At 38.2% G+C, this 19,233-nt stretch overlaps 1 protein-coding gene across 1 annotated transcript; it reads left to right on the top strand.

Annotated features, from left to right (window-relative positions):
- Positions 1-9,071: 9,071 nt before the first annotated feature.
- On the top strand, positions 9,072-14,262 carry LOC149237304 (choline-phosphate cytidylyltransferase 2-like). Its single transcript, XM_089372623.1, has 8 exons — positions 9,072-9,586; positions 10,762-10,875; positions 11,142-11,237; positions 12,242-12,284; positions 12,385-12,540; positions 12,840-12,920; positions 13,021-13,260; positions 13,728-14,262. Exons 1-8 carry the CDS (start codon positions 9,396-9,398, stop codon positions 13,821-13,823), a joined length of 1,017 nt encoding a protein of 338 aa, XP_089228749.1. The 5' UTR covers positions 9,072-9,395; the 3' UTR covers positions 13,824-14,262.
- The last annotated feature ends 4,971 nt before the right edge of the window (positions 14,263-19,233 follow it).

The raw sequence follows: 19,233 nt of genomic DNA, 5'->3' as shown, positions 1-19,233 counted from the left end.
ATACAAGCTGAGCCTAATGATATTCAAAGAAGGATCAATTAGACAATTCACTTACAACAAACAAGAGAAGAGGTGTATCATAGAACCCAAGTACTGCAAGAGAAGCTCAAAAGGATGTTTGACAAAAGAACCAAAGCTGAAGACTTCTTCATAAGAAGCAAAGTGCTGAGATGGGATTCTAGAAGAGAAGACAAAGGAAAACATGGCAATTTCGATTTCTTGTGGAGGGGACCTTATGTAATTTATGCTGTACAAGGTAATAACACCTATTTTCTGAAGAGTTTGGATGGCTCAAATACTGAGGAAGGCCCAGTCAATGGGAGGATGCTCAAACATTATTTTGACCCCCTTTGATGAAACACTACACAGCTATATATTGTAAATAAATATTTGTATTTCCAGCATTTTCATTTACAGTGGTTAGATAAGGGACCAAGTGAAGCAAATTTTAAGGAAAATCAGGGTACTGCACCATTTTTGATATATGTTTTGAGTCTATCATTGGAAATCAAGAGAAAACACTTGGGAACTATGAAGGTGATGATGAATACTCAGAGAAACCAGTAAACACAGAGCTATAATTTCACAGAAGATCAGCTCAAAGGGTACTTCATACAAGTTACAAGTATTCAGATCAATGGTCTCTAACAGAAGGAAAATTTAGACTGCAACAAGAATGGAAAAATAAGGCGATCTGACCTGCTGTTCTTGGATTTTCATCTGGAAAAGCCATCCCCAAGTGGAGCCACTGTTAGTTTCCTATACCAATAGGTTTCATTTTTCAATTTGACAATGGAAGTGCCAAATATGTTCATCTTTGATGCTACAAAGGTTCCATATTTTGTGAAAAGAAAAGAGAGTTAAAAAATGTAAAGAGGGTATGCCTTAAAAGAATGATCAAAAGGCAAGAAAATGAATTGGTCAGAAAAAATAATTGAAATGAACCCCAAAGAAAGACCAGGAAAGTTGCTAGCCAAAATGCCACTGCTAGCTTGCTGGATGGCCCAACAGTTCAAACTGGACCATGTCATGTTTTAAATTGCTTGTTTTAGACTAGAGAATGAATATATGTCCAAACAACTTAAGCTTGGTAGATTAATAGCTAGGTAGAGAATGAAGGTGCCCAACTGTCTAATCTGGGCTCTTGGAAGCAATAAGGGTAGTTTCTAGATAGGAGGGCAGTTAAAAGAAAAAAAAGCAATCAGGGTTTGCAAGTCTAAGTGCACCCTTCCTGAAGAAACAAAAAATGCTAGAAGTATTAAGCTGGGTAGGTAGCCTGGGGTTGCAGAAACAAGATTGTCGTCAGTTTTGGCCTTGGCAAAGAAGGCTCATCTCATCAGTGGCAGAGGTACCAAAGCAGTGTTTATGGCAGAATTCTGAGAAGCATGTTTAATTTCCCTTCACCCTCCCTAAAAGTCTCTTACTAACATTCCCCTAAAGGACCTTGGGATATGCCCAACAAGTCCTATTTTCAGTCCATTTATGTGAAACATTAAGTCAAGCTTTGACCTTATTCAATAAAAATAAGCTACATTTCTTGTGTAAAACCTTCATTTCAAATTCCATTCATTTCTTATATCTAAGTTTTCAGTTCACAAGCTTAACCTCTCCCTTACACTTCACCTCACAAACCCATATTAACTCCTAACGCTATTGTATAGCTCCCTAGCTACTTCCCCACCCCTATTTTCTACAAAAAACTATATAAAATTCCAAAAAAACATATTAACTAAACCACCCTATAGCATTATAGTTATGTAACATAGTTTTGGGAGATATTAGTCCATTTGGGGCTATTATGAACCCGTCCGCGTCCTAACCCTGGAATTAATCTAACCTCTCGTTAGGTTAATAACCTATACCTAAACCCCCACCCATCTAAACCTTATAATTCTGCCCCTCCGCAGTCAAATTCCCAATGTTTAATGCTTAATGTTTTAAATTAAACATTAAATTATCTTTCCCCGCATTAACCCAACCCGCAAAAGCCCACATAAATCAAAGTTTTGACCCCCCATGGTGCGATATTATTTTATATATGGGAGGGACCCGCTCCAAAGCTGCACGCCACCCAAATCGCCCCGCCAACCGTCCGTTCCCCAGCACTCCAGATCCAACGGTGGGCGGGTGTTTTCAGCCCCCAACACGCCGGAGGTTAACGTCCGGGGGATGGGCGGTTTCCCTGCCATACCCCCGCCACGTGTCGACCGCCCGGCGTGTTCGGAGGCCCCTCCCCCAATACCGCCTGCGCTCAAAGGTGGTGCGGGGAAACCGGATACCACCCTCCGTCCCCTGACGTCAGCAATCACGTCAACTGTGACGTCACCACCGCGTCCCCGCCGCTGCCCCACGTCACTTGCCACTTCGTCCGCCTGCGTCCACGCTTTGCCACCGTGTCACCGCCACGTCTTCATCCGAGTCAGTGTCCACGTCACCCTGCCATACCTGGGACCCACCGATGACATCATCGCGGAAAAGCGCCAAAAGCGCAAATGTATCAAATTTTTTATAAAAATGCGCAAAGTGACCGTTTTCGGTCATTTTCATTGGATAGTTTGGAAAGCTCCGTGTTTGTTGTTCACGCCATTTTACCTCCAGAATTTGAATTTAAACAATTGAGATGCCGCCACCTGCAGATTCGACGTCAGTACTCGCCATTCAACCAGCTCAACCACCCTCGGCGCTAGTTAAACCAGGTATTTGCCGAATTCCATTTGTTCGCCCCTGTTCTTCCCGTTTTCTCAAATTCATTCACTCAATTACCTGCAATTTCCTAAGTTAATGATTCTGTCCCTCATAAATTCAGCCTAAATTCACTGATACACCCCCTGTTTAAGAGGAGCCCGGCAAACCCCGGTCCATTCACGATTTCACCGTGCCAAAACCCATTTTCGAGCTTGGGTTCCCGATAAAATATCACACCTGCTCGGCATCGTTCCCTTTTGCCCCATTACAGTACAAAAACCTCAGTGCATTGAGCTGTGATAATCCCTTTCCCCTCTGCATTTGGCCCTCATAGTCTCTCAATCCAGAGAATTTGTTAAAAAAGAAAACAAAGCATAAACCAAACTCTGCAAAGTTTGCCTTTTCACCACAGTTACAAATATTGAAGATTTTTGGTTCAGCTGAACTCATTCTGCCACCCCTCTACAAATCCTCATAAGCAGTTATCCTCAGTCTGTTGCTGCTCAAAAAATTCACTCCAAAGATAACATCAGAAAAGTTTTCTAATGGCTACTCCATCAGCTCTTAGTGTCACTCCTATGAATCCACCAAACAAAGAGCTTGAAGCCATGCCTCTTGCTGATAGAGATTACCTTATTCAAGATCTAGTTGGTGACAGAAATCACTTGCAGACCTTCTGCCAGTTGAGAAACAGCTTTCAAAACAACTGTGACATGTATGGTATATGGGAGTCCAATTTGCCTTATTACTTCCTTCCATCTGTCAATATTTTTCCTGAGATCATCCGCTTATGTGCCGAGAACTATGAGCCAACTCAGAGAGCTGTTAAGTCTCCATCTGGGAGCATACTTTTTCACATTACTCCTGACTCCATCAACCAAATGCTCAACTTCAAACAGACTCAGCTATTGTTTCCCTTCTCCATGAACTATTTGCTGGATGCAGGCTCCAAACTCTCCAGTTCTGAAATTGAAAAAATTACCAAGACATTCATGAGGGCAGACCGCCAGCCTACAGGGCCACCTCCCTTCCTATATGTCCATTTCAATGAGGTGGGCAAACTGCTAGTTGATATGATCTCTTATGTGCTGGGTTTTAAACCAAGTGAGCACATTGATGAAACAATGTTGGTGTTATTATCTGCATATAGTCCAGGACAGCCCCCTGCTTACAAGTATAACTATGCCAAGTTCATAGCCAATAAAATACATGATCAGCTATTGAAAGTGGATAGGGAGGGAGTATTCAAATATTCATCATATATCTACCATTTGTTCATGTATTACCAGTCTGAATGCTTCCAATGCCCCATCAAGAAATTGGATTCTAGGGGTGAAAGGACGTCTATCATCTTTCGGTCATCAGTTTTCCATGAGGTTCAAAATTCTCCATTTTCCTACTGTGAGTTCATTGACCAATTTGTATACCCAATCTCTTGTCTCCTAATGAGATCCCCTCCTCCTAGATTGTCATTTGACATACAGAAGACCTTACAGCTATCCAAGAGTTACAAAATAGGTGATTGGTACCTATATCAAAATCACACTGTCATTAGAATCTATGGCTGTGAGCTCTGTCCTTACAGGCTCCCAAGGTATGTACCAATGAGACTGTTTGCCTTGGAATACTATAGGCAACTCATTAGTTCTGATCTTACTCATTTTCATAGTGCCAAAAAGAAAGCTCACCTGAAATTCAAAGACCATCTAGGCCCCTTCATTATGAACAAGAAAGAAGGTTGGCAAGATGCTGATCAAATTTTGAGGGACAAATATAAGTTAAGGAGGAGCTTCTGGTGGGTCCCTTATGACCCGGAGGGTTTTATCAGTGCCAGAAGAGTTAAATACAGGCTGCTAGCTTATGACCATTGTAAATATCCACAAATTGAACAATATTCCAAAGAAGATGAGTGACTACAAGGCACATTAGTTGAGGAATTGCCTCAAGAGGAAATAATGGAGAAAAATGTCAAGGATTTAGAAAAAACTCTTGACTTGGATTCTTTGCAGCAGGTAACATTCAAGTTGCCACATCAAATTGGAGAAGGCACATCTGCTGCTGCAGCCACACAAGCCGCCCAGGGACCATCTACATCAGCAACAGGTACAGCAAAAGGGAAGGAAATAATGGATGCAGAGAAAGAAGTGATCACAAAGCAGCCTGCCACTTCAACGGAGCAACCTCAAATACAGGCTCCTCTACAGCAAATAGAAGCACCACAAGTGCCTGCCTTACAGACTCCTGCCCATGAGGAAAGAGGCAGAAAACGAGACCGAGAAGACTCCACACCTGCTAGTGGGTCTACACAGCAGCCCGAAGCCAAGAGGCAAAAGGTTGATTCTCCAATTTAGGAGGAAGTCAGTGAAGAAATCCTTGGAAGTCCCAGGAGAGATGGAGAAGAGAGTCAACAAACAGCTACAAGCTCTTTCCAACAAGAGCAAGACAGACAGCATGGCATGGAGGTGTCTTCCTCCACACAGCAAAGCAAGAGGCCAGCTAGCATCAAGGCCACCTTTAAAGAAATTAAGGCTCAAAATGAATTTTTAAGAGTACAGTTGTATGACCAATTTATTAAGGCAACACCTGCCAAGCAGGAAAGGTTGATGGCAGCATATGACATCAAAGAAGAAAAGATGATTCTCAGCCACTTTAAACCTAAGGTTCAGCAGCCTCAGTCAGCTGTAGACTATGTCAGGACAAAGTTAGAGGTCCTGGCCAAGGACATTCACCCCATGGATCAAATAGAGTTACATAAGCAAACAGGGGAAATGGTCTATGCCACACTTGTAGACAAGGCCACACTAGCCCATGAGTTAAAGGAATCTCTGTAGAACACAAATACTCAGCTTGACTTAGAAAGAATGTCCTCCACATCCAAAGACAACAGAATTAAAACATTGGAGGACATTATTGTGGACCTTGGGCATGATCCTAAGAATCCCAAAGCTATCAAGGCCCTAATGAAGAAAAAGGAGGATGATATTACTGCTCTGAAAAAGCAAACGAGGCTCTCCTCGACTATGCACCCACAAATGGGAGAACTGGTGAAATAGAAAGACGCTGAGGATACATTGGACTTGCTAATGCAAATGAACCAGAGGATAGTTCAAATGGAGGGAGAATTGGAGAGAGCACTGCAAGGCAAGCAGGGAGAGTCGACCTCCCAGCCACCTCAAACTGCTCCAACTACTGCTGCAGCTACACAAGCAGCAGTGACCCCTCCTATTACTACAGCAACTACAACAACTACAGATGCTGCAGCGGCAACAACAACAGCTCCTGAGTCTAGCATAAGCATGGATGAATTGACAAAAGCTGTCAAGGAGCTAGAGCTTCAAGCAACAGAGATAAAACAGGCCAAAGAAAAGTTGGCCGATCTAGAAGGAAAATATGATAAATCCAAGGTGACAGTGGCTGAACAGACGAGGGAAATTAAGGCCCTGAAGGACAAAATAAAGGCCTTGGAGAAGGAGCCGAATTTAGCAAAGACTTTGGCTGAAATAAAGAAGATTTTGTGGACCAAGATTGACCACTCTATCACTAAACAGTGGAAATCAATCCGAACTGTGCATGAGCAAATTGAATTAATAGGCCAAGCCCAAATTGAAAGTCAAAAGGCTAGAGCAGCACTAGGAAATATGCCTAAGCAGGCTAGCAAAATGATACACTTCCTGAACACTCACACTAAAGAGGAGTTGGTAGCCTTAGACATCAGTAACAGGACAGAAACTATTTTAACAGCAAAAAAGGTGCTGACCCTTAGAAATTTTGTGCAAAGTTTGGAGAGAAAATGTCAGGAAATGCAGGCAGAGGTAGATGATTACAAGCTGAGGATGGGAGCATTGCAAGGCAAAGGATTGCCCAGCCTATTGACCAGCGCTGGAAGACTGCTGACCCGTGAGGAGTATGCCACCAGGATGAGTAATTTCATTTCAAATCAGATCACAGCATCCACAAGTACCTCAGAAGAAACAGGACTTCCATCAGGGCAGAACCTTTATGATAAACTGGAAAATTTATTTTACATTGAACATGAAATCAATCACTTGTTTGAGGTCCCACCCAATTTTTATAGATACACAGAGGCAGATGAGACTTTAATAAAGATACGAAGACACCAACTACTTAAAGAAGATTGGTGGCAAGAAATGCTGGAAATTTTGCCCAAGTGATCTCGGTCATGTCTCTTTTTGGTCAACCTCACGTCATCTTCAGGTCAATGGAATTGAATACGCAGGCACCAGGCACAGCATGGAGACAACAGGCAGAGCAGGTGAGAACAGTGACTTAGCAAAATGTTGGGACAACAAGCCCAAAAAGGAGAAAACGCAGATTTTTAGCAGTGCAGCCCCAGCCGACTCAGTTGGTCACAAAAGTCAAAACTCTCTGACAGAATGGACAACTAATACATTAAATATTTACTGCAGCATTTACTCTTTCAGCTATAATTCCTCAAGAGTTAGCAAAGAAGTTATGAGTTATTAACTCATCAGCTAGATATTTTGTATCTTATTTTTTGTATATATACCTCCCCACAGAACATATTTGGGGTTGGTGATTTTCTCTCTAAGACACTGCCTTGTAAATTTTCAGACTATCTAATACAAATGGCTGGGAAAGTTCATGATCTCTGCACTGTTTGATGTCAAAGTGATGATCTGCGTTTTGCTATAGAATTCCTGTGTTGTTTGATGGAGCAATAAGTTATTCTAAACCATGTTTTGTCTTTCTGTGTTTGCTTAATTCACATATATGTTTCATTAACTTAGCAAAAGAGAAGAAGATTAGCTTAGGACTTGTTCGAATGCACCCTCTGCTCAATCTCTGTTGTTAACTGTGTTTTCTTCAGAATTAATCATAAATATGAATTCTTAACTGCTCATGTTTGTATTCATTATCTCATTATGAACGTTATTCAGGAATTCTTAAATGCTCCTAGATCATGTTCCCACTTTTTCCCTCTATCAGTATAGTGAAAGATCCTTAGCTGCCTTTCATTCCCTGATTTCATGCCATCATATTCCAGATTTGAAGAATTGTTCCATGGATGCCTGTCTGGCTCTGTAGCATTACCTTTTTCTCAAGAAATACTTCCAGTAGTACACCATCATCGACTCCATGCCCAATGGTCAAGATTATCCTGAAATTGCGTACCAGTTCTGACTGAAATCATCATCCAAACAAATTCAAAACAAAATCCTGTGCATCATAACTAGCCTAAAATTACACCAAAACAAAGTTCAATCAGAAAGAGAAAGCCCTCTCTGCCTGCAGGTAAGCTAGGACCTGTGGCTAAAAGATTGGTTAGTGCTTACCTCGGTCGTATTCCCTTTGGAGTCAAAGGGAACAACCTGAGTGATAACAAGTCCACTTAGCACTCATTGCATTTAGTGATGCTCACAAGAGTGATTAATATTACAAATTTGCAAATATTACTCAATCAATAATATTAAATTAAATATGATTTAAAAAAAGAGTATTTAACATTTTTTTTCTTCTAAATACAAATAAATATATATCAACTTATTTTCTATTTTAATTGATATATTAAAAAATTTAATATTAAAATACATTTTGCTTGATATGTAATTGGCATATCTGTATTAATAGTGGATATTGAATATCTATAAATAGTGGATATTGAATATCTATAGAAATTATTATCTATTAGTTGATTAAATATGTTCTTTTTAATAATGGTATAAATATTTTTATTTTCTTAATTAATAACCAAAAACCAAAAAATTAAATATTTCTATTTTTAATTAATAATCCAATAGCTATTATTAAACCATAAAAATTTAAATATTTTTATTTTTAATTAATAATCTAATAATTAATATTAAACCATAAAAAAGTTTAAATAAGACACAACTACTAACTATATTCTCATTATCATTTTGACAAATTTAAATAAATTAATAACTAACCAAAATTATTCAACATAACTTAAGTTCAAATTTAAATTTAACTAATTACCATTATAATTCTTGTGCTAATACCAGCCACCCAAAATAAATACAACCTTTATATTAATACCAACTACCCACAATAAATATCTAACCAGAAATTTACAAAAGCATGCCCACAAACAAAACCCCATTCATAAATAATTTTAACTTGATCATGATAAATCAAAAATCTTTTTTAACTTGATCATAATAAATCAAAACATTATATATTCAAACCATGCAACCTTACACCCTTTATCCTCCTATTTCCAAAATAAAAGACAACAATTATCAACATTACAATTATCACATGTAATAGTTCAGACCCATCTTACCACCATCCCTTTCAATACGACAAGATATTATGATACCACCTGCGGAATCGAATCCACCTTTGTGCAAAATATCATTGTACAAAATATCATTGTGCAAAACCTTAAAAATATCATTGTGCAAAACCGCGGAGATCCCGGCCGACTTCAGTAATCAACGCGGACTAGGCGCGTATGCCATATCTAGCCGACAGGCGCGTGGCCCAATTTTTGCGCACAATCCTTGCCAAGGGTTCATTCTCCACTCGCTCCAAGTGTACTCCCCGATCTATGCTTACTCGCCCATAATCTTTGGTCAGATCATCCCATCCTGAATTTAGAAGAGTTGAACTTTTTTAAGCTAATCGTTTCCTGCGCTCAGGGATTTTTTGCCTCGATTTCGTTGGCTATCGCAGTGGAATTTTACACAATTGAGAAGGATAAAACGATGGATCAAGAACCCCGGCAGCAGAGCTGTGCAGAGATTGTCTACGAGCCGCCAGTGAGATTCGAACCGCACCCATCTCCAAATCCCGTGAAGGACGAGAGGACTGAGAAGCCCGTCAGGGTCTATGCGGATGGAATTTATGATTTGTTTCACTTTGGGCATGCACGATCACTGGAACAGGCCAAGAAACTGTGAGTATTTGTTTGAGAATCTTGCGCCAATGTTTTTGTTATGGTTTTAATTATGTCTTAAGCTCGGGCAATATATTTATGGTGTGACCATTAAGTTAAACTATGCTTCATTCATAAATTGGGGAACTGCTGGATATTGCTTATTCAGTTTAAGCCCTTGGTAGAATCTGTTGCCCTGTGCTCAGATTTCTAATACTGTGCGAGGCGGTGATGTGACAAAATCCATAGGATTGAAACCTTGACATCTCTATTGTAAGCCTCTTTCTGTTGGTTTGTAAGCCATTGAAGGCACCAAAACCCACATATTCTGTGATAAAGGGAATTTACAAGGCATTAACTGCACCAAAAGCTTTCCAAATCTGGAAATTAATACACGAAAAGCTTCTTGGAAGTTGGTTTTGAGGTGCAAGTAATGAAGTTGATATTAGATCATCCTTCCCTCTGCTGCTACTTATCTAAATGGGGATTTCAGTATGATGCCTTTTGTATTGCTTTGGCCTGTGATTGTTATCTATAAACTGTGGTGCTGCAGTGAATCTCAGTAGATATTATCACAGACTGCAGTGGCATATCCCTATGCTGATATTTGGTTCCACATATATACTCCCCCTTCCAGATCTGCTATAGCAAATCCCATCTGTCAAAAATTATGTGTGGCTGTTTCACTGCTCTTAAACTTCTGAATACAATAAAACTCTGCTTTTATCTGCATATCAAAAGTAGATCCCAAAAACTAACAATAGGTCGGACACATTTATGAATACCATGGCAATTATTTGAGTCAGTCAAACACATTCACTTTTGTACTGAAACTGTTAAATCTCTTTCAATAAACTACAAACAATTCACTTAGATTTCGTTATTTACATTGAAATTTAGTGAATACAATTTGCTCATATCCTCCTGGATCTACCTGGGCCCAACTAATTTGGGCATTTGTCACTTTTGTGAGTGAGCTTGCTGTGAGAACTCTAGTTTTACTGGAGTAATCAAGTTTTATATCACACCGACATAGGCCCGCTGGTGCAGTGGGTGGATCTACCACAGATCAATGAACACTAATATTTGTCACCTTTAGGCATTGTGGTTTTTGAGCATACTATGAGAACCCTACATATTTCTGCAACAAAGGTTTTCTCAGTACTTATTGATGAATTTGTTCTCACATCTGGCAGGTTTCCAAACACATACCTCCTTGTGGGTTGCTGCAATGATGAAGTCACTCGCAGGTATAAGGGAAAAACTGTAATGACTGCAGCTGAGCGCTATGAATCCCTTCGCCATTGCAGGTCTGGATTGATTTTGGTTTCTTTTTCTCGTGAAACAACATTTTAATGCTTTTTTTGTCTATTTAGAATCTATGTCATCGGTCAGCTATCCATCACTAAGAATGATTTCCACTTTTTTCGTTGCAATAAAACAAAAGTTAGCATGATTATCTTTTGCAGTTCATCTTTATGTTTAGTTCAGCGTTGCAAAGTATTATCTCATGATTGCATGAAGGCATCCTTTTAGATGACACCCTATTGATTTTTGTTTATGGCACTTTATGCAGGTGGGTTGACGAAGTTATCCCAGATGCTCCATGGGTGATCAATCAAGAATTCTTAGACAAGAATAAGATTGACTTTGTAGCCCATGATGCCCTTCCGTAAGTCACCACTACATGAACTCCACTAGTAATGTGTTAATTATTTTGCTTATAGAAAAGAGGAGAAAGAACAGAAAATTTAGGCTAAGGTAGGTGAAATTACAAAAACTGTAATTTGTCTTAAAGAATTAGGTTTTAGTAAGAATATGGAAACCATAAAATATAATCCCGGGAATCCTACTAGCTAATATTTGCTAACAGGCTATGTTTTTTAAATTTTTGTTCTTTTGGAAGGGCTTTGTTTTGAGCTTAAAAAGAAAAATTATCACTGGCCTGAAGACTTAGGACCACAAGTGGCTCACTTATGTAGGTGAAACGATCCTCAAGGGAGAACCCACTGAACACAATTAATTCCATTTGGCTAAATTGCCTTGGCAGGGGGCTCTTCCTTTGAAATACCTAGGATTTGCACTTCGCACCAATTGTTTGCTTGCTAATATGGGGAATTGAACATTCGTGGCTGGCTTGTTCAATTTTGAAATTTCTTATGAACCTGTTTGTAAATAGGAAAAGAATGCCAAAGTTAGAAGAATCATTTTTCTTGCAATAACTATTAGCAGAGCTTAGCAATATATTTTTAGTTTTTTCCCAGAAAAACCTTTGTCAAACCCAAGGTTTGCTTCCCCACATCTCTACATACTATCCCTAGCAAACCTGTTGCAATAACTATTAGCAGAGCTTAGCAATATATTTTTAGTTTTTCCAAGAAAAACCTTTGTCAAACCCAAGGTTTGCGTCCCCACATCTCTAGATACTATCCCTAGCAAACCTGTTGGCATAGATTAGTATGTCTCAACCAAGGGGATTCAAACTGGGCATCTACCTGCATGGAACTAGTTAAAAGCCAAGTAATATGGGTAACAAGTTAACAACCGATTGAGCTAACCCTTTGGTCTAGAGATTGGCAATAACTATGTTATGTAGTGAATGATTTTTCTCACAAGATAAGCAATGCATAGATCGTTGACATGATGTTAAACGCTAACATTTTTATGCTTTTGCAGGTATGCCGATACCAGTGGAGCTGCCAACGATGTCTATGCGTTTGTGAGTATTAGGGCATTTGTAAATTGTGGTTATGTATTGAGTATTATGATTGAAGTATGTCTATAGCACAAGAGAAGCTTAAAATAATATATTCTTCCAGGTCAAGTCAGCTGGAAAATTTAAGGAAACAAAGCGGACCGATGGTGTCTCAACATCGGATGTCATAATGAGGTTACTTAAAGGCTACAATGACTGTGTTATGCGCAACCTTGATCGTGGATACACAAGGAAAGACCTTGGAGTTAGCTATGTGAAGGTAAGAGGAAACTCGTGTGTATGTTATTTCAATGCTTGTCAGGTGTGGTTCTTTGTTCAACTGGGCTGAAGTTTGTCCTAGCTCAAAATCTCTATCTTTTCGTTAAGGAAACTTGTTTACAGACAAAAGGTCATAACTTCTATCTCAAGTAACATTGCAAGGAAGCACGTCGTCCCATTACAACACAGCTACTTAATTGTTAGAAAATTAGAAATGGTCTAAACATGGAAAGTTAATTCAGAAAAACCCTAATTTTAGACAAAGATAACAGTTGAGTTGTGGATGTCTATTGTTTTCAGGAAAAGCAATTGAGGGTCAACATGGGAATAACAAAACTACGTCAAAAAGTGAAGGAACAACAAGGGCAAATGGGGAAAAAGGTGAGCTATGCCATTTGTTTTTTAGATTCATTTGTATTTAGTTAAAGTATTTGGACTATTTCTTTTGATATTTATATATTTACATTGCCTGTTGTTGCAGTTACATACGGTTACCAAGACAGCTGGCATGCATCACAGTGAATGGGTTGAGAATGCTGATCGTTGGGTGGCTCTATTTCTTTTGAGATTTATATATTTACATTGCCTGTTGTTGCAGTTACATACGGTTACCAAGACAGCTACCAAGACAGCTGGCAATCATCACAGTGAATGGGTTGAGAATGTTGATCGTTGGGTGGCTGGCTTTTTAAAAAAGTTTGAAGAGGGGTGTCATATCATGGTGAAATTTTTACTTGCCATAAACTTAAGTTACACCACGATTTTTACTTGCTATACACTTGAGTTACACCACGATTTTTACTTGCCATACACTTGAGTTAGACCACGATTTTTACTTCGCGTGCGCTTAAGTTATACCACGGTTTCCTGATTATGAGATATCGGTCATGGACCTAGGGCATTAGAATTATTGTTATCATTCCATCTGAAGCATTTCATTTTTTTTTGGAGTTTTCTCCGTGTAAAATTATAAATTACTAGCCATTCCATTTTTTTTTTGGGAGTATTGTCCGTGTAAAATATAAATTACTAGCCATACCATTGTTTTTTGGAGTATTCTCCGTGTAAAATAATAAATTACTAGCCATTCTTAATATCCAGCAGTATTTTGATTGTGATTTCAAGTTTCAACTATATATTCCTACAGCATTTGCAGACTTAACATGGACTTGTGAAAACTGCTTCCAGGAAACAGCAATTAAAGACAAAATACAAGAGAGCCTGAAGAGGAAGAACTCAAGAAGCCCATCACCTTCAGAAATGCTGGAGAACGCAGTGCAGTAGCATAAACTTGTGCTATCTGCGAAGTCATACATTGATTCTTACTAGACAATTTTTGTATGTCTCCTACATTTTGCTCAGGAAACTGATGTAATTTTGGTTAGAGTTCATTGCTCAGGAAACAGCAATTAAAGACAAAATACAAGAGAGCCTGAAGAGGCAGAACTCAAGAAGCCCATCACCTTCAGAAATGCTGGAGAACACAGTGCAGTAGCATAAACCAGCACCCGAACGAACCATTTCCCACCGCAAAATGCCAAGTCATACATTGATTCTTACTAGACAATTTTTGTATGACTCCTACAGTTTGCTCAGGAAACTGATGTAAATTGATGTAATTTTGCTTAGAGTTCATTGCTCAGGAAACTGATGTAATTTTTGCATGTCTCCTACATTTTGACATTTTGTTCAATCGCTGGTTGTTTATATCATTTCTCTTTCATCATATGTTAACCGTTTCAAGTCCTATGGTGTTTACGGTCAAGCACCGTGATGCTCATAAGCTATGTAATAAATATTACAGCCGTATTTTCAAATATTGAAACGACATCTTTAAGTGGTTTTCATCCAAATTCCAAATTCATGAATCTATCTAAGATTATTTGTAGTTTTCATCCAAATTCCAAATTCATGAATCTATCTAAGTTATATATATATATATTTCCATGTATCCATGATCCATATATTTCTCTTCAATATATAACATGCTGATTTTTTCTTACTGAAAAAAAAAATATATATATATTTAGCAATATATTATTTCTGATAAATTAAAAAACACAGGAAACTAATATAATAAATTTATTAGGTTGCTTCATTGTTATTATAGGTGGCAAAGTTAATGGCAAATATAAAATAGGGTTGATTCTAAAACTAGTCTAGATCCTTCTTAACCTTGCATCTATCAAGTGGGAGATATCAAATCTCTCAATGTGCATACTTCTAGATCCGTCGGTGCTTGATAGATCTAGGGTTAACATCCAGGGTTAAGATGGATCTAGGTTGGTTTCAGTCATCATACAAAATTTGTTGAACATCTAATTATTTTGATCATTTTAAATATGTTAAATATGTCTCAATTCAATTTTAAATTTGTTTAGTTACCTCATTTTGTTGAGATGCTAGAGATTGAATGATGAAATAAAAAATTTGAATGCACACTCACAATGTAACAATGCTGTTTGATAGAAAATGTGAATAATAAGAATATAGTCAATTACAAACAATCTTATTGCAGCCAATTAGAAACTATTCTATTCTATTGCTCTTATTGTCGCACCTATTAGTTGTCATTTTTTCATATCGATCATATAAAAAGGGTAGTTGAAATCATAGACCACTCAAATATTTAAATCTAGCTACTGTAGTGAAACATCATACCTTGTCTATGTTGCTCTCCGATATTAATAGTAGTTTTCTCCAAAGTAAATCATTGTGACTTATGGAGTGTTAAACACCAAATAATTTTCAATGCAAAGTCATTAATAATGTTGAAGGATGGAAAATGGTAATAATCAGAATGTAGCGAATTATAAATATTTTAAAGTTTCAAGAAGCAAACATTTCGGGTAAGCGAACATTTTATTTAGGATGAAAATTCAAGTCTTGTGTGTGTTTGGGGGGTGAGAAGGAGAAACAAGGGGAGATAGAGATATAGATGAAGGGGGGAGAGGGAGGAAGAGATATAAATATGGAGAGAGAAATGTTAGAGAGAGAGGGAGGGGAAACAGAATGACGAAGGGAGAGAGAGATAGGTAGATATGGAGAGAGAGAGTGTATGTTTAGGGGGAAGATAAAGAGAAAGGAGAGACAATGGAAGATAGATATATAGATGGAGGTGGCAAAGATGTGCTTACGCTGAAACAAATACACACTTAATCTAATTACTTTGAAATTAATGTACATCATACATTTAGTTGCATAAAATCAGAAATCAACATCTACACTAAAATCAATGCATATAGTGAAACAATCAAATAGGATTAGAAATTAACATTTCCAGTGAAATCAATGCATCTAGTCCAAGCAATCAAATAGGAGTAGAAATCAACATTTACATTCAAATCAATGCATTTAGTGTAAGGTATTAAATAAGATTATAAATTGACATCTGCATTGAAATAAATGCATATAGTGCAAGTTATCAAATAGGAAAACTACATTGAAATCAATACATCTATTTTAGTGAAAAAACCAAAATATTCATGACTTTCTAGATTTAACGTCCACCTTCCATTCTGTGTCTATCATCCACCCTCTCTCCCTCATCTCTCTCTCTCTCTACCTCTCCCTCCCTTTCTCTATCTTTCTCTTCTTCCCTCTTTCCCCCTACCATCTATATTTATACCTCCTTCCATCTCTCTCTCTCTCTCTCTCTCTCTCTCCATATCCATCTATATATCTATCTCTCCCTCTTCCTCTCCCTCTCTTTCTCTTCCCCTTCTCTCTCTCTCTCTCTCTCTATCTATCTTCCCACCTTCCATTATGTGTCTATCATCCACCATCTCTCCCTCGTCTCTCTCTCGCTCTGCCTCTCCCTCCATTTCTCTATCTTTCTCTTCTTCCCTCTTTCCCCCTACCATCTATATTTATACCTCCTTCCATCTCTCTCTCTCTCCATATCCATCTATATATCTATCTCTCCCTCTTCCTCTCCCTCTCTTCCTCTTCCCCTTCTCTCTCTCTCTATCTATCTATCTTCCTCCGTCTATATCTCTATCCTCCATTTATCTCTCTTCCTCCCTCCCTCTCTTTTCCTCTTTCTTCTACTCTCTGCCCTGTCCCCGCCCTCCATAAATTCCCCCTTGTCTTTCCTTTTTACCCCCAAAACATACAAACTCTCTCTCCATATATCTATCTCTTGCTCCCTCCATCTTCGTCTCCTTCTGCCTCTTTGCCTTCTCTCTCTCTCTCTTCCATCTTTCTTTCATATCTCCCTCATTGTCTTTCTGTCTCTCCCTTGTCACTCCCTCTCCTTCTCCACGTTTCTCTCTCGATGTCTTTCTTCCCTTTCCCACTCCATCTTTCTCCCCCCCTCTCTCCCTTTCTCTCCCACCTCCCTTTGTATCTCCCCTCATCACACACACTCTCTCTCTCCACCCTCCAATTATGTCACTATCTCCCTCCGTCTCTCCTTCTCCCTCTCCCACTTCCCCCTCCATATCTATGTCTTCCTGTCTCTTTCTTCCCCTTCTTTCTGTATCTTTATCCTCTCCTTTTCTCTCTTTTCCCTCGGCTCCTCTCTCCCTCATTCCATCTTCATCTCTCCCTTGTCACTCCCTCTCTTTATCCATCTCTTTATCTCTCAACATCTTTGTTCTTCCCTCCCTCTCTTTCCCCTTCCAAATCCATCTCTCCTTCCCTCTCTCCTCCTCTCTCCCCCTCCTCTTTGTCTTCCTTCCTCTCTTTCATTGTCTCTCCCACCTCTGTCTCTGCCCCCGCATTCTATTCCCCCTCCATCTCACTCTCTTTCTTAAATATGATCCCGTTATCTTGTATTTAAGAAAGTATCTAAATTAAAAAAAAAAACATAATTGGTTGTAAAATATTAAACCTATATTTTAGATCAATCATGCCAAAGAAAATACAATATTAGATAAATTTCACCTATGTATATATAAAAGTATTCTTATTTTTAATTTATTAAAACCTCGATTTAATCTCTATGGAAATATTGTTAGTAGTCGTGAGGATGGAGGGTTTAGTTATCCCTCAAAATTAATTATAACATTTTTTCTCTTACATTTAATTAAAATGTTATAAAATTAAATTAAAATAAAGTATTTGTAATATAATTTGATTTTGAAATAAGTTATGGTTTCTGTGCATGTGGTATTGATAAACGATGGTATTGGCCCATGTCATTGTAACAAAATAATTAAAAGCCTAGATCCATAACATAATAATCAAAAGCATAGATGACCCATGGTATTATGATTTTTCTTCCCTCCTCTCCATCTCTCCCTCACTCTCTCTATATTTCTCTCTCCATCTTTCTCTCTTGGGTATTGGCTGATGGTATTGTAAAAAAACTTAGAAGTTAATAATATCCATGGTAAATTTCCATGATTAAAAATCTTGTCATATTGTAAATATTAAGTTTTTATCTGCTTATTAATTAAATTTATAGATGGTTATGGAATCATTATTTTAATGTGATATGTATATTATATTTTATTAATAAAAAACAAAATCACAATATAAAAAATTAAATATAAAAAGTATCTAACATCTCACATATCACATCTAACACTTACACATCTAATGTCTAGCACATCTAACATCTAACACTCACACATCCATATTAATTATTAGAATTATATTGATTATAATTGAGTCGACATTACAAATGTTTACTTACATTACATTTATTACATTACATATACACATGTGCCCTATACGGGGTTGTAGAGGACATCTCGGTGCAATAAAAAATCAAAATGGAAGAATCACACAACTCATTATTATCAGTGGTTTCCCATGTCATCATCATCCAAATCAACATCATTGTCATTGCTCTCGCCTCCATCCTCCTCTCATATTTTCAATCTAATCGTTGCATTTACTGGTGTGGTGTAGAGGATGAGCCTTGAGGATCACCATCATCAAAAGTGGTTGGCTCTAGTGTTGGTTCATTTAGATTCCAAATTGGCCAATGTCAGTGGAACATTATTGTCTAAATCCATATCATCAGGAAACACATTCCAAAACTTTGTCTTTCCTTTCAACCATTCCTTCTAGCTATACTAAATACTTAGGGCACTAATTCTGTAAAATAAGGGTTTACACGATCTTAATCATGGAATCCCAACCCTCATAATCCTCTGGTAAACACACATGGGTAGCAAGAGAATCTGAAGGATAAAACATGAGAATTCATTTTTATTTAACAAGTGATTTACATTTATGGTACATATTGTGACCGTTGGGTTCCACATACCAAGGTCTCTTCGACTCCTTTTGTCTATTCGGCTTCCACACTAACCCATTAAGGATTAGGTGTCCAACATTCCCCCCCTTAGTTCGAAGGGTTATGTATGAGTCCAAGAAGAGAGCTGTAATACAAAATGTGCAAAAATTCATGGCAGCACTAGGTTGAATGTGTTCTCTAAAATGTTGGTATAAAGGGCAGTGGTTTAAGGATGACCACCAACACTAGAACACTTAGTGCAGTTCCCATAACTCTTCCAAAACTGGCAAGAAGCTGAAGTCTTTTGTTAGAGGAAGTGCTCCTATTGTTTTGAAGAGGGAAACCTTCAACCATGAAAGGGAGGTCTCACCCCACATAAAAGGGAGAACTTCAACCTGAAAAGGGAAGTCTCAACCTTTGATGGTTTAAGGATGACCAACAACTATGGAATGCTTAATGCAATTCCTGGAACTCTTCCAAAACTGGCAAGAAGCTGAAGTCTTC

Source organism: Pinus tabuliformis, chromosome 8, assembly GCF_031772625.1.
Source record: "Pinus tabuliformis cultivar Carrire ecotype Pingquan chromosome 8, CPIR1, whole genome shotgun sequence".
Lineage (NCBI taxonomy): Eukaryota > Viridiplantae > Streptophyta > Pinopsida > Pinales > Pinaceae > Pinus > Pinus tabuliformis.
Note: the sequence above shows the minus strand (reverse complement) of the source record. Positions and strands in the feature narration are given on the sequence as shown.

What these genes read in the sequence shown, in the direction of transcription:
- LOC149237304 (XM_089372623.1), top strand. Translation starts at nt 9,396, where the DNA reads ATGGATCAAGAACCCCGGCAGCAGAGCTGTGCAGAGATTGTCTACGAG. An exon ending in CTGGAACAGGCCAAGAAACT is followed by an intron (nt 9,587 to 10,761) that starts GTGAGTATTTGT and finishes CACATCTGGCAG; the next exon opens with GTTTCCAAACACATACCTCC. An exon ending in AAGGGCAAATGGGGAAAAAG is followed by an intron (nt 12,921 to 13,020) that starts GTGAGCTATGCC and finishes CTGTTGTTGCAG; the next exon opens with TTACATACGGTTACCAAGAC.